This window comes from Aquila chrysaetos, chromosome 11 (genome assembly GCF_900496995.4).
Source record: "Aquila chrysaetos chrysaetos chromosome 11, bAquChr1.4, whole genome shotgun sequence".
NCBI classification, from domain to species: domain Eukaryota; kingdom Metazoa; phylum Chordata; class Aves; order Accipitriformes; family Accipitridae; genus Aquila; species Aquila chrysaetos.
This window is the reverse complement of record NC_044014.1, coordinates 973,393-988,338: the sequence shown is the minus strand read 5'-3', so window position 1 is coordinate 988,338 and position 14,946 is coordinate 973,393. Positions and strand designations below refer to the sequence as shown.

The window sequence follows — 14,946 nt, the reverse complement described above, 5'->3', positions numbered from 1 at the left end:
CCTAGCTGAAATGACCTTATCAAAGTTGCCAAGTCAAGCATGGAAGCGTAAGGAAGTGTCTGAGCAAAGGTTGCCTTTGCAGCCTTATGTTGGCCTAGTAGTCTCCAATGACGTGAGTCACTACTGTTTTTTCCACAGTAACATACTGTCACTTAGTGTGCAGGGTAGGCTTTTCCTGCACTGATTCTTGCCTACCTTTGCAAGTGAGGGATTTGCTGCTTTTCAAGTGAGTGATTTTTCGATTGTGTTTGGGGGGGGAGGGGGTGTTGGGTGTTTTTCAGAAGTTCTGGGCACTGCAGCTCTACAAGTGGGGCTGTTCTCCAAACGTGAATCACTATCTAACATTAACTTAGTTGAAAAGCCTGGTAACTACTTGCCTCAAATCTGATATTGCAAATCTGTGGATACTTGTGACTTTGATCTCTGTTCCTTGCTGCCGCCGCCTACCAAATGAGGATAATACAAAGCAGTCTTCTAGTTCTGTGAGGGGAAAAGTTGTTAGTGTATTTGTAATAGTCTTTGGTACATCATGATGAGCACTATAGAACAGCTTAGATGAAAATGTGGTAATTCCAGCCTTCAAGTTTTTATAATAAAAAAGTTGTCGAAGCTTAATTGTAAGTCTTGATACCACTTTTGGACACAGCATGTTTTAAAATGAGTAGGAGAAGAGCTAGATCTAATTGTCATACTTGATCTTGCTGTGCCTTCAGCAGAATGACTTTGTGCAATCATGTTTTTATAAAAAACATATTTAATTACTCCATGTCCTATGTCCTTTAACATTTATTTCCTAGTCTGGAAATCCTGCACTATGTCCATATTGTGGTGATTAGAGGAGTGAGTTTTGGAAAAGGGCGGGAAAGGAGATTAGGTGAAGTGCAGAAACTAATTACATGGAATTGGTGGTTTAGGATTTAAGACATAGCTAACTTCTCTGCTCTGATTCTGTTGAAACCGCTTGGGAGAGGTAGCGTAGCCTGGAACTCTTCCAAGCAAACACAGGAACTCCTTTGTGGACAGCGTGCCTCTTCAAAGTGCCTTGATATGCTATGTTTTATGAGTACACACATGTCAATATATAAATATACGTTTTTAAAAAGGAAGTCTGTGTGCACTATATTGATGCTAAACTAGGTACAGTATCATAGAGTAAAAATGTAAAATCCATCAAGATCTGTTGTAAAAAGTTTACTTTCTAATTGACAATTTCTGGTCATTAGTTTGTATGTACAATTTCTAATGAGCCGAGTAATGTCAGCTTTAAGAAATACTATGTTTCCTTGCAGAATAAAAGCCGTCCTCATTCTAGGGGAGAATATAATGTTTACAGTACCTTTCAGAGTCACGAACCTGAGTTTGACTACTTGAAAAGTCTAGAAATTGAGGAAAAAATTAATAAAATTAGGTGGTTACCACAACAGAATGCTGCTCACTTCCTGCTGTCTACAAATGGTAAGGACACTATTTTTGCAAAAATAACTTTTTATGTCATTTGAATATTATCTCACCTGTGATCCACTTGTGGGGGTTTTTTCTGGAGTGTTTTGGGGTTGTTTTAATGTCTTCTCCAATTATATAAAAAATGTGTTTTGATTGTAATACTTTGTAAATTACTGATTTTTTGAACGTAAAAATAATGAAGCAGTGACAGAATAGGCATAGTTAGAGCTGTGTTCTGTGGATATACTGACCATGCTATCAGTTTACATACCCTGTCACTCTGCTTTATAGTTTTTGTATAAACTAGTTCCCAGTATGCTGAACTGTAGCAGAAGTCTGAATTTGACTTGATCATCCTAATTTTGAAATTTTAATTTTTTTGTGATCCCAGATGAATTTTTAATAAAAACATTTGAAATTGAAACACTGTGGTTACAATGCTCTCTTTGCTTTTCCAATACTAAAACATCATGTGTGTTTTGCAAAGTAACTGTTTAAAAGACAACAGTCATCTAGGAGGAGTATTTTTATACCATTTCACTGTGTACCTTAGAATACATAAAAGCAGTGCAAAAATTACAAGTTGGAAATTACAAGTTTTTATGCACTTTTTTTTTTTAATTTCTTCCAGTGTTTTAGTAGTGGTTATTAGGTCTGTTTCATTTTGATGCATCATGGAGCAAGCTGTAAATATAAATGTGGAACTGTGCATGGAAAAACTTGCTCTTATTGTCAGAGGAATACATTTGTTCCTAACAGTTTGGATCACTTTTTGCCTTGTACTTAAATGACTTTATATAAGGGCTGATATCCTACCTGCTATACAAAATTTTAAAAGCAGGAATGACTTCTGTCTACTGGACTTTGAAATTACAATAATGTTACTTTGATATAAGTCTTACTAAACTTAAAGCAGTCTTTAAACCATGTCATCTTAAATGCTTTAAAGATATGCAGTAGTTTGGGGAGGAGAGGTTTGTTTCCAATTAGCTAAGGATCTCACCCTTGGTGTATACTGACTTTCTGCACTTGGAAAGACTCCCCCTAGTAAGACCTGGGAAGTACATGGCTTTGGGTGTGGAGCCCTAAAATATGGGGGCAAGTCCTGTTCTCACTTACCGCCCTGGGCTGTCTCTTAGCAGACACCTGGGATAAACTTGGATTTCCTTAAGGTAGTTAGTGTATGTAATTCATGGGTTTGTTGGGGTTTTTTTCCCTAGCATTTCTCTGTTAAAAATAATTTAGATAGTCATACAGGGCTTATTGGTGAATTTTGGTAATTGGTGTGTGAAACTTCCCTTGTGAAGGGTCATTTTGGTGAATGGTAGGCATAAGGCCTTACTGTTCAGGCAGAAACTTGTATTTTATTCAAACTGGATATTACATTGGAGTTAAAATGGAATCCATCTTTTTTTCCTCTCCATTTACTGATATTTTGATGTATTTCCCATCTGCACCCTCCAAGTGCATGTGGCTGGTATATTTTTTTGTTTGTTTTTCACATATCAATTCTGCTAAACAATATAGCTGAAGGCAAAGTACTTAAAGGATATGTAGGGAGGGCTGTACTCCCTATTACGTTGTTGTTTAAAGGACTCCATCAGGATCCTTTCTGTTGCAAGCAGCGGAAACCTAGATAGGTAAATAATATCCACTCTGCTGACTCCATTATTTAGTGATTTTATTTTGAATTTAATTCATTCTCAAGCATGTGAATTTTTGGTTTTAGATAAAACTATTAAATTATGGAAAATAAGTGAAAGGGATAAAAGAGCCGAAGGTTATAATTTAAAAGATGAAGATGGAAGACTTAGGGATCCTTTCAGAATCACAGCACTACGGGTATGTTTCTGCTCTTTGACTTCAAATATCTTTTTGCATGTACTTCTCTACCTTTGTACTACCAAAGTTGTCAACTGAAATGTGTAGATTAAAAATTATGTTTTGGTCAGGGTCATTGAAATCTTATTAAAAAAATGGAGACACATCATTACATATCTATATACTATTAAATAAGGTTCCTCTGGAAAACTTGAGGCAAACTTTCATGCTTATATTATCATATTATTAGCTTCCCAATAGTTTGTTGATTTTAATTTTTTTTTTTTTCTTGGAACATTTTAGCATATTTAAAATGGATTTGAAATTTAAACTTTTTTAAAATTTTTTGTTGAGACAGCCTTCAACCACCTCAGTATATTCAAATTGTAGAATAAGATACACTGATTTATTGACAGCAATAAAATGTAACAAAATGTTGTTATTCAAGCCTGAAAATACAGCATTTTGGAGTATCTCTGGCTGGAGCTGCACTAGTCTATACTTAATTCATAGAAGCATGGACTCATCCTGCTGTGTTCTTAAAATAGTCTAATGTCTTCATGCAACATGAAGAAAAGTGCAGGGAACACATTTATTTCAGAGACCTGTAACATACTGACTTCTCTTCCTGGCTGTGACTAGTCAGTAGAGGATAATGCTGTAGTGTCTGTGCCAGTCACTAGTAAGGAGTAGTAGGTGCCCAGATTAACCTTTATATCCTCTCTGAGTGCTGCTTTGTGAAACTGGCAGGTAGGGTCCTGTTTGGCTTAAAGCACATGCCATTGTGAATTTAGGAAGAATTTGGCTTTGTATCAATAATTACTTTTTTTTTCCCCTCAATATTGCTCATATTTATTTAACTTGTTTGGCCTTTTTTCTAAGAGCAAGACTAAAAAATTTAAACAAGGTGCTGGTTATTCTATGGTTATTCTAAGTAGAAGGTGGTTTTGTTAGAGGCAAATTCTGAGCATTTGGAAAACCTGACATGTACTTGAATAGTCTTGACATTTTTCCACTTGCATAGGGATGTAGTGGTAGGGTTAGTGCTCCAAACATGAGATCATTTAAAGCAGGAGCTCAAGAAATGAAATCATGTGGGGCTGGGGTTTTTCTTGGGGTTTTTTTATGTTGTTGTTGTTGTTACCATAAATAGGAATCAAACTGAGGCTCTCACTACTTTCAAAGCCAATGCCACTCCTGACACTTGTAGGGACTATACAGTTGTGGGGTTTTGTTGGGTTTTTTTGCCTTGCTTTTGCTTAAATTGAATATTGAACTGAAGCTGTAGGTATACATAAGCCTAATGCATAATCATGTTGGGAAAGGATAGCCACTTCCTCTGCAAAGTGTCTTTCTATTCAGCGTGTGGGAACCAAGATCTGATTGAGTATTCTAGTGAAAATATCTAAAACCAAGGAAAAGAATTATGATACAATGCCTTAGCCTAGTGGCTGGAAGTAGGTACAGATGAAATTTTGGGTTCTACAACCTTGCCCTTATGTAGCAGTAGACTACCCATCTGGGAACATGGAGAGTCCAGAATACGGCCTAATGGTTTTACAAGGTATGGGCTATATCACTGAAGGAGTACATTAGCATCTTCTTTAAACACTGTAATATATTTAGGAATCGTCAAGCTGAATGGGGGGAAGCAACAAAAAGCAAGAACCTCTCTCTTAAAAGTTAAGTCTTCTAAATTTGCTGCTTTTCTGGGAAAAGAAGGTTGGGCTGAGCTGCAGAGCTTGCCAGGCACTACATTTTACAAGAAGAGATGATGGAATGAACCAAGTCTGAGCAACAGTTGGCAGAAGGGGAAAAAACCTTGCCTAGAGTTACCTCCATATGTTAAAATGATCAGGTTTTAGAGATCTAGAGTGTGTGTACCTTGGGCTTTTATGGGTTTTGTTTGCATATTTTGTTACAGAAATAGAATCCCCTTTTGTTTATAAAGGAGTAGACATGGAGGAGAAGCAGCACTTCAGAGCTGCATCCCTTTGCATAGTGAGCATGGCATTTCTAAGTACCATACGTGATAACTCACATTAATGTATTTTTGATTTCACAACCAGGCTAGGAACACTCATATGGTAAGATAGGAAAATTGCCTAATAAAAAGTAATAGATCAATTTTAATCATTACAGTTTGATGTAAACAGACTGTGAGATACAAACATGGTGAGAGCAATTACAGAGCTCTTGGATTAATTTGCTTCTTGTTCCAGGAAGATAGATTATCTTGGACACTGTCATAACTTTTTTCTTGGTTAGCTAATGTAAGTTAGTGTTCTGTTGAATTGTATGTACTGGAACAGCGTAGGACGTCCTTGGGCAACCGTAAACTATTCACTTGCTGGTCAGTGAGAAGGAGCTAGAGGGAAGCTTAGTCCACTTGACCCTGACAAACCACGTCACCCTTTAGATCAGCTAGTTGTGGAAACAGGGCATTCATGTGTTCCTAAAATCGTACTGACTATTCTGTTAAACAAATGGGAGGTTTTCTCTGCAAACTGTTCTTGCCAATTTCACAAGCACCCCTCTCAGATATGGGGGTCATTTTTAAGTGCTTGTTTCAAATTAACATAATCTTCAAATATCGTTATAAACGTACACCATTTTTGTGTTGGATGAAGTACAAAGCTGCTGTATTTGACAGGTAACTTCTGCAGCAGTCAGTGTCTGAGGTTTTGTGTTGGTAGTATGCAAACTCAGCATTCATAGGCTATTTTATTACTTTTCTTGCTCAGTGGTTTTGAAAATGTTCAGTCAAAATCAAAACTGAAATCTGTGGTGTGCAATTAATTAATATCTTCTGAATCAGAAATCAGTTTTATGCCAAAATTGACTGTTTGTTTTCATGTTTCAGGTGCCAATATTGAAACCCATGGACCTAATGGTAGAAGCAAGTCCCAGAAGGATATTTGCAAATGCACATACTTATCACATAAACTCTATTTCAGTAAATAGTGATCATGAAACATACCTTTCTGCAGATGACCTAAGAATTAACCTATGGCATTTAGAAATCACAGATAGAAGTTTTAGTATCCTTTTTTTGTTCTCTGTGAACACTGGGGCACATCCAAGTTGTGTATGCTTAAGAGAATCACTTTAGTTTTACTAATTAGAGTAGGTGTTTAAATCTAGGGATTAAAATACAGGATTTTAAAATCTGTAGGTTTAATACAGTGAAAGCAGGCCTTGGGATGCTCTCATTCATTCTTGAGGGCAAGCATTCTTTCAATGGAAAACTGCCAGTAGAAATATCATAGATAGTTTGATTTCTAAAGAGAAATTGAGGAATTTGGGGAGCATCCTTTATTTGTGGAGTTCAGTCAACTTAAATAAGAGTTGAAAAATTTGAAAAGTAGATCCCTTGTTACTGTAGATACTTCTTTCCAAAGTTTAAGGTCTCTTAACTGCCTAAGTGACGCTTCTCTCAAAGAAAACAAATGTCCATTTTTTTAATGTCAAATGATATCATTAACTGCAGAAATATTTTTCAAATCTTTTTGCAAGCCTGTGTATCCAAAACTAGTAGTATGTCCTACATTGGCAAATCTGCAGTAAAATAAAAGTTGCAGAAATAATGAATATTAAATAGGACATATGCAAGTTTTCTAAAGCTTTAGGTAAATAGATGAAGTATATTCAGTGTTCAGTAGGAAGCATTAAGAAGGAGGCTTGAGAGGAGTCTTAAATTATTTCTAGCATCTGTTAAAGTTGATCTGTAAAAATTATTGGTTTTTTTTTTTTTAATCTACTCAGGTCACTTTAGTTTGTGTAGATTGCACACAGTGGAAATTAAGATCTTGCCCTAGTTTTCTACATGGTATTTTTAACATTTTTCAATAATTATCTGCTAGAAGTGATTTGAATGTGAAATGTTACATGCCTTTACAAAAACCTTCCCAGATATTGTAGATATTAAGCCTGCTAACATGGAGGAGCTGACAGAAGTGATTACTGCTGCAGAGTTCCACCCTCATCACTGTAACGTGTTTGTCTATAGTAGTAGCAAAGGAACTATTCGACTCTGTGACATGCGTTCTTCAGCCCTCTGTGATAGGCATTCAAAATGTAAGTTAGGATGCATCTTTGGTTTATGGGTTTCTCCCTTTGTTTTCATGCAAGATAGAGTGTATAGGTGTTCTGCTTGTAAATAAACATACCAAGTTCTGCTTATTGGTAAAGAGCATACAAGGTAAGGGGTGGTAGTTTTGTAGAATGGAACATTTTAATTGTCTTGTTCTAGGCCCTCAACAAGCAGAAGTGTAGCATGAGACAATTGACGATCTGACTCTGCTCCTGTTTACCCATTTATGCATCATAAACTGATGGGAACAAGTGCTTTTGGCACCAGTGAGACCTGTCTTCTGTCCAGACTCAGTCTTGGTGCTTCTCAAAGGTATCTGCTTATCAAATGCCAGTTTAGGGCAGTTTATTCACCTTTGTGCATTAGAAACTGGGCTGATGCTGCCAGAATCCATTTACTTCGTGACCATTTGCAGCTCCTAGGATAGAATTAATTCTTAAGAATATGCTCTGTGTTTGAAGCGAGTTTGCAGGGGTGAAAGGTGAATGCTCGTTGGTCTGCTGAGCCACGTAAACTTACGTAGGTGAGGAAAGCTTTTCTGTTGAAGTCATAAGGATAACTGCCTGTGCCTTGCACGCAGCCTCTTGTTTCTTGTTCGCTACTGTAATAGTTGTGGTTTATTAGTATTACTAGCCCTGTGGGGTGATATACCGTACTGATATTTGCAGGTAAGCTTTCTATAGTGCAGATAAGGTTTTCTTGTTGGTGGAAGGAAATATTTGTGCAATGGGAAATGTAGAATGCTAAGCCGCTTCATCTATTTGACTTAGTGTTGCATTAAATTACTTAGAAGCACTTTATTTTTTAACTGCTTGTGACTGAATAACATCCTGTTAAAAGAGGTCTATTCAAAAATGAAATAAATAGTTCTGGGTAGCTTGTGTCATGAAACATTGATTTCAAAGATTGACTCTTCAATTTAAATAATGCATTTCTTTATCTGCTTTCTAAAACCATACAAATTGCATTTCAAGTGTAGATACTAATACTTCATTTCAGCAGGTTGTGTTGTACAACTTCTGTTCAGATCTAAAGAAAATTATGTTGTACGGTAGTCTCAAAATGCCTGGGTCATGCATTAAGATACTGTGTTTGGGATGTTGATGTTTTCATCTGCTCTTCTTCAACATGATTTGTAGATCAGTTGCAAAGTTTACCATACCCATGGGTTGTGTTTTAGCTTTTTTTCTCTGATTCATCCCTAAGACCTGTGAATTGTAGTTTGCTGATGCTATGCTCCGGCTGAGACTGTTGGCAATAGTCATCAGATTGCTAGATGCCTAAGAGCATAACATTGTTTAAAAAGAGATTATTTCTAAAAAGTATTTAAGAGCAACTTTCTTTAAAAAGAAACTAGTATATTGATTTAAAACTTTCCAAGTATCGAAAACTGTTCAAAGCTGTAAAACTTGGTGTTGGTTTCATTTGTAATTGTGTCTTCTATCTACAGTTTTTGAAGAACCTGAGGATCCTAGCAGCAGATCATTTTTTTCAGAAATAATATCATCGATATCTGATGTAAAATTCAGTCACAGTGGTCGATACATGATGACAAGAGACTACCTTTCTGTTAAAGTGTGGGATCTCAATATGGAAAACAGGCCTGTAGAGACATATCAAGTATGGTGTTCAAGTTTTCTTAAATATCCCTCCTTTCCCCTTTTCTTCCTTTTTCTTTATATCTAATACCAATGTAAATGTTCCAAACAGGTTCATGAGTATCTTCGAAGCAAGCTTTGTTCCCTTTACGAAAATGACTGCATCTTTGACAAATTTGAATGCTGCTGGAACGGTTCTGATAGGTAAGTTGGAGGGTTTGTTTTGGTTTGGTTTTTTATTTTTCCTTCAGCATTAAGAATTTGGTTTCCAGTCTTGAAAGCCATAAGCAGTACTTAACTTTAAGGATGTAATTAGCTGCATTCAAATCAACTGGGTTTGTTGGGGGGTTTTTGTGTGTGGGTTTGGTTTTTTGGAAAAAAAAAAAAAGACTTCATTCTTCAATCCTCCACCCTCCAGTTGCAGAAGTGGAATATGCTTTTGTGTGTCAGTTTGCTTCTAATATGAATTGTTGTTGAAGTTTTATATAGTCAAGACTGGCCATTTCAAGCCATGAAAATGTGACTCGGTTTCATTTTTAAAGTGTATATAAGAACATGCATTGTGTCTTGTAAATTGAATCTTCTTTCCATGTTTTCTGTAGGCTAAAGAAGATAAAACTGTGTTAGATAATCCCTCATATTTGTTGCAAACAGTAGAAATATGTCTTGCCTCCAGGTTGTCAAGCGTTATAATCAGATAGCAAAGCTACGTATATTGGCACAAATGGTGTATGTTTCCTGTCACTAGCGATGGTAATATTAGCTACCTGTTAAAATGCTTTCAGAAACCATGGATAAGATTGTGGCAGATCTGGATCTTATAACTGCATGCTTTGTCTTGGCTTGCCTTGGGGATTCTTATTTCTTTTGTGGAAGGTTTGTGAAGATATCTGAAATACCTAAAACAGTGACTTGTCTGCTACCAAATGCTTGCAAACTGTTCAGTGAAAAGGTATCAGTTTTGATTTGATGGTAACAGGATCAGCCTGTGAAACAAGCTTTGGCCTAAGTCTGTCAAATATTGGAAGAAGAAAAGATCCATCACATAGTTTAGATGGGGACAGTGATCAGGGAAGTCAAATCTCATAAGCTGTGCACAGGAGTCAGCAAAGGAAGTGAAACCTACCTACGTTGCTATTGCAATGTTAGTTGAGATTGCATGTACTGCTACATGCCACTTGCATACTAATTTAAGTAAACAATATTAAAGAAAATTGGTTACTCTAAATACCAGGTTGCAAGTGGCTGAGGTTGCAATTGGCTTTGAGTTATCGAGGGGAGAATTACTGTGTCAGTTTACAAAAAAAAAAATTGCTAGCAATATTTACAGTATCTAACATAAAATGCATAAAAGAAGTGGTGTATGTTTTTCACTAAGCTAAAATGCAAAGAAACTGACCCTTATTTCTATGTGGTTTGGTTTTTTTCTTTTCAAGCAACCCCAGTCAGTCTTTTTGGAGGACGGGGGGAGGGAGAAACGGTCAAAGCAAGGTCATCTCATTTGAACATATTATACGAACATAAGTTGTCATGGAAGTTGTGATGGTCACCTCCCTTTGAAAAAGAAAAAAATATTCCACTCAGTGCATTTTCTAGTACAATCTGAGTGGTATATGTTGTGGTAATAGTATCTCATTCTCCTCCGAGTCATTAATTTTTTAATGCCACAAAGACAATGCGTATCAGCAAATAAGACGACAAGGGTGAGGTGCCTGCAGTTTTAACAATCTGTGGGACTTCTGCCTTGTGGGAAGTGGCTTTTCAGTTTCAAGTGGTAGAGATAAGTGTTCAATACGGAAAATAATGACCAATTCAGCCTCAATTTCAGGCATATTTTTTGAAAGCTACAAACAAGCTGTTCTTTGGAAGTTAGATACATGAAAGCATTTTCAGATGCAAATTTTTCTCTGCCTTGTTCAAAAGCAAATTTGGTACTGTACAGAAACCCGGAATTGTTTCTGCAGGGCTGCATCAGACATTTGCACAAGGGGCTTCTTTTACTGATTCAAGACAAATTTTTGTAATTAATCCATTGGCGTGCTCATGGTCAACACGTGCACAGGGCAAAGGCAGGCACTTTCATTTGTGGTAATGAAGCAGTTTACAATGGCTTTGCTTCCACCATGACTTTTGTTGCCGCAGGATAAAAGGATAGAGTAGCAACGGGAAAACCCGCTTTGCTCACATTAAGATGAACAAAGCATAAGACTGCTGCTGAGTGCTGGTGGCAGGAGGTGGGAACCAGGGGAAGAGAAAGTGGTGGAGTGGAAGCAGTGCTGAAGTCCAGACGGAATTGAGCAAAGGTATACATCAGAGAGGAAGAGAGTGTAATGCCACATACTGGTCGTGAAGTTGGTCTGATAGTCAGCTTGTGCGTAAGAGGGATAAGGAGGGGGTTGAATACTATTTCTGGAAACCTAGTAAGATTTGCCTTTCTTCTGCTTTTAAACAGTGCTATCATGACTGGATCTTACAACAACTTCTTTAGAATGTTTGACCGAAACACGCGACGGGATATCACTCTAGAAGCATCCAGGGAGAGCAGCAAACCTCGTGCCATCTTAAAGCCACGTAAAGTGTGTACAGGTGGTAAAAGAAAGAAGGATGAAATAAGCGTTGACAGTCTGGACTTCAACAAGAAGATTCTTCATACAGCATGGCATCCCATGGAGAACATCATTGCTGTAGCTGCCACCAATAATTTGTATATATTCCAGGACAAAATTAACTAAAGATGACTTACTTGAGGACAGAGTCGTCGTCTTGCATAGTTAAGCTCATTTGTTTATCTGTAAAAGAGAAGGCCTTGTTGTCCTACCAGTGAAGAACATTGATGCACTTACTTCCCTTTAGATAAAGGAGAGGATCTGGCCTGGTTTTTGAGTTCATGGTGTAGTTCTGCCTTCGGTGGGGGTAGGGAACGTCAGTTGCAATTTTCTGGGAGAAACCCTCTAGAGGCAGAATTGATGGACAGTGCTCAAAAGGCCAATACTCAAAACAAATGTATTTATTTAAGTCTGAGCCTTCCTTTCCAGTTTATAGACCAAAAATTTAACACCCAAGAAGAAAAATTGTCATAAAAATGTAATTTCTATCTCTCGCGCTCTTTCTCTGCTGTAATATTTGGGCCTTTCAAAACATATATTGTGCTTAATGCCTGTAAACATTCCTCCTCTGGCCTGTATCTAGGCTTAGGTGTTTTTACCTTTGAGCACTTAGGTAGGTCTTGAGTTGGGTTCGTAGACAGGTTTCCATGAATATTTACTCACCAACTGTATCTATAACCACACCTTCTGGTGTAAACCACTTAATAAAATAACAAACTATAAAAACTGTTTTTAAATCTGAAGGTATGTATTCAGTCTTTTTATTTTTTTATTGCATGTACTGAGATTGTGCAAAATAACCCTGATGGGCAGATTTGACAATGTTTGCCCCAAAACATTGATTTTTGGCAGACTAATACAAACTTTTTTGTGTAGTATTTCAAATTCTAAATTTAGAGTTTCCATGAAATTGTCATTTAGTTTAAGTTGCACTGGTTTTCTTGTAACACTATCTGTGTACCAAGTAGGAGATTGAAAAGGTTAGTATAATGACATCCACAGCCTTAATAGAAAGTGACCACCTTGCACAGAAGGGAAAACAAAACACTGAACAGATTTTCTTCTTTGAAGATAAAAATTCAGTTTATCTGATGCCTCTCAATGTTAGATAGAGACATACCTTATGTGCATTATGTTTTTTAACCTTTTTAGTATTTGTCATGAAGATATAGTTTATTTTAAATATTTGGCATAATATATTGTATTTCAGATTGCAGTTCAAGCCAGCAAAGAAAAAAAACCTTTCTTGATTATGCCAAGCAGCAACGCAGCTTAATAGACTTGGGCATGTTCCAACTTTAACACCAAGATGTGGGAAAACACTGAGGCCACGAGCTGGTGTTAACTGCGGTTGTTGTAACTCTGTTCTTGCTCACTTTTTTTTTTTTTTTTTTTTTTTTTTAAGCCTTAGGTACTTCCCCCCCCCGCCTCCTCCGAAGAGGCCTAAAATGCATCAACCTTCTCTTCACCCTAGACTAGCCTGGGTGAGAAACTGTTCCTGAAGCTGTTGCAGCACGTTTTAGTAGCATCGAGTAGCTAGACATTACACTCTATGAAATGTGCCTGCAAATTAGAAATTCTTGCTGAAAAACAAGATCCCCTGAGCTTCCCAGAGGCAATACAGAAGTGTGGTTTACACTCCATTTTTCTTAAAATGAAGGTGTATTATGATTATGGAATCAGATCTGCATATGTAAGAGCAAAATGTCTCTGTTCTTACCCTCCCGATCAATGTCCATAGAGTGCCACTCTTGTTCACGGTAAGCTAGTAAGTACAACTAACTTTGAGGTTCTACAAATAAAGTTTAAATTAAAAAAAAACCTTATACTGTATATTGGTTGTGACACTATTTGAAAATCTTGAAATGTGGAACTTCTGGGTCACTAAAGTGTTAGATTTGACCTTGTTCCTAAAATACATAATAGAGCTAATACAATGGGATTGTACATACTTGTTCAATTATTTTGACCAAAAAGTTTAATAAATTTTAAATGTTTACCTGGACTTGCTCTGTGTATTTTGACAACTTTTTCTTCCGTTTGTTAGGTAATTGGCCAAATGAGCCAACCTGAAGATTGTTTGTATTTCCATTTTAAATGATTAGTTTTTGAATGGTCATACCTCTAACTCAGAAAGTTGTCTGTTCATATTCAGTGAATATATTAGTGCTGTCTATTTTTGATCTATTTTTTCAGCAAATGTAAGTGGAATATGAGTAAAAAGAAAAAGGATATGATGAAATCTTCTATTATATAAAACATGATTTGCTTGTACCACTTTCAATTAAATAGTTTTTGATGATTCATGAAATTTTTATCATTTCTTTTTATCTAAACCCAGATTTTATTGTCCATTCGATAAAATTACTGTTTTTTCAGATACTTGCCCCAAACCACCCTTGACTTCTGGGACCAGTTCAAGAGCATTGCGCTACTCGCACATGCGATACCCCGAACGGTTGACTTCCAGGAGATGGAGCATCTTGTCGGTAACGCGTGGCAGGGATCTTGTGTTAGAGATGCAGCGCGGGGCTTCCACATGTGAAAAACCCCTACGGGCGCCTTCTGACAGGCTGTGCGCTATGTACAACACACAGATCCCCTGTTCTGCAAGTATTTCCTAGCAGCAAGGTAACTGCAGGCCTCAGCTGTTTTTGAGGAAATAACTGAGGAGAGCAGAAGTTGTCTGTACTAGAAATTAGAGGTAAGATTTTTTGAAACGTGTTTTTAAAGCCACTTCCTTTGGTACGATGAATCCTTAATGCCCAGTTAACAAGGGCTGAAGTGAGCACTGCGTATCGGAGGCAGTTTCTGTAAACCTGAGGGAGAGTTTTGTACGTAATCCTCGCTTCACAAAGCTTGTGCATGTGTTTTAAATCAGCGTAGTTGTTGTTTAATGAGCAGAAAGTGGGCATCTGTGGTAACTGTAATCACCGGTTACAGGATGAAAAAGTGTTGGGAGAAGATGAACCACCCTCTCAAAGGTCTGCTGCTTCCTCTCGGGGATGGGTTTGGAAATTGCAGGAATGGGATTTAAGATTAAACTCTGAATTCCATTGTCATTTTACACTGAGCACAAACACACACAGATTGAGAGAGACTTCCTCATGGAAATGCCGAGTGACTCCAGAAAAAACATGTTGGGAAGGTGAAGTAAAGTAAGAAGGGGGGGGGGGGGGGGGGGTGTATAAATACAGCCCTGGGGGCTCTGCCGAGGGCTGGGGGCTTCGGCACTGACGCACAGTGGTTTCTGAAAAGCAGGACCTGGAATCGGCGCGTCCGGGGATCAGCTCCTGCCCCTGCGCCGGTGGCTGTCGATGTGCCGAGACTGAAGGTGGTGAGAGGTGCTGTGTGTGGCTGAAGGACAGCTGAAACACATTTTACA

The 14,946-nt window shown here is 37.5% G+C and overlaps 1 protein-coding gene across 7 annotated transcripts in view; it reads left to right on the top strand.

Annotated features, from left to right (window-relative positions):
* PPP2R2D (protein phosphatase 2 regulatory subunit Bdelta) overlaps positions 1 to 13,566 on the top strand; it is a 31,484-nt gene extending 17,918 nt beyond the window's left edge. For 4 of the 7 annotated variants that reach the window (XM_030029787.1, XM_041127124.1, XM_030029788.2 and 1 more), the window contains 6 exons: positions 1,290 to 1,455; positions 6,128 to 6,305; positions 7,177 to 7,341; positions 8,808 to 8,977; positions 9,068 to 9,159; positions 11,408 to 13,566. In XM_030029787.1, coding sequence (XP_029885647.1) covers positions 1,426 to 1,455; positions 6,128 to 6,305; positions 7,177 to 7,341; positions 8,808 to 8,977; positions 9,068 to 9,159; positions 11,408 to 11,687 — 915 coding nt within the window. In that variant the 5' untranslated portion in view covers positions 1,290 to 1,425 and the 3' untranslated portion in view covers positions 11,688 to 13,566. Of the gene's footprint in view, positions 1 to 430; positions 456 to 1,289; positions 1,456 to 3,172; positions 3,286 to 3,311; positions 5,538 to 6,127; positions 6,306 to 7,176; positions 7,342 to 8,807; positions 8,978 to 9,067; positions 9,160 to 11,407 lie in introns of those variants that run through there. The other 3 variants (XM_041127126.1, XM_030029785.2, XM_041127125.1) reach the window with 3 other exon arrangements.
* The last annotated feature ends 1,380 nt before the right edge of the window (positions 13,567 to 14,946 follow it).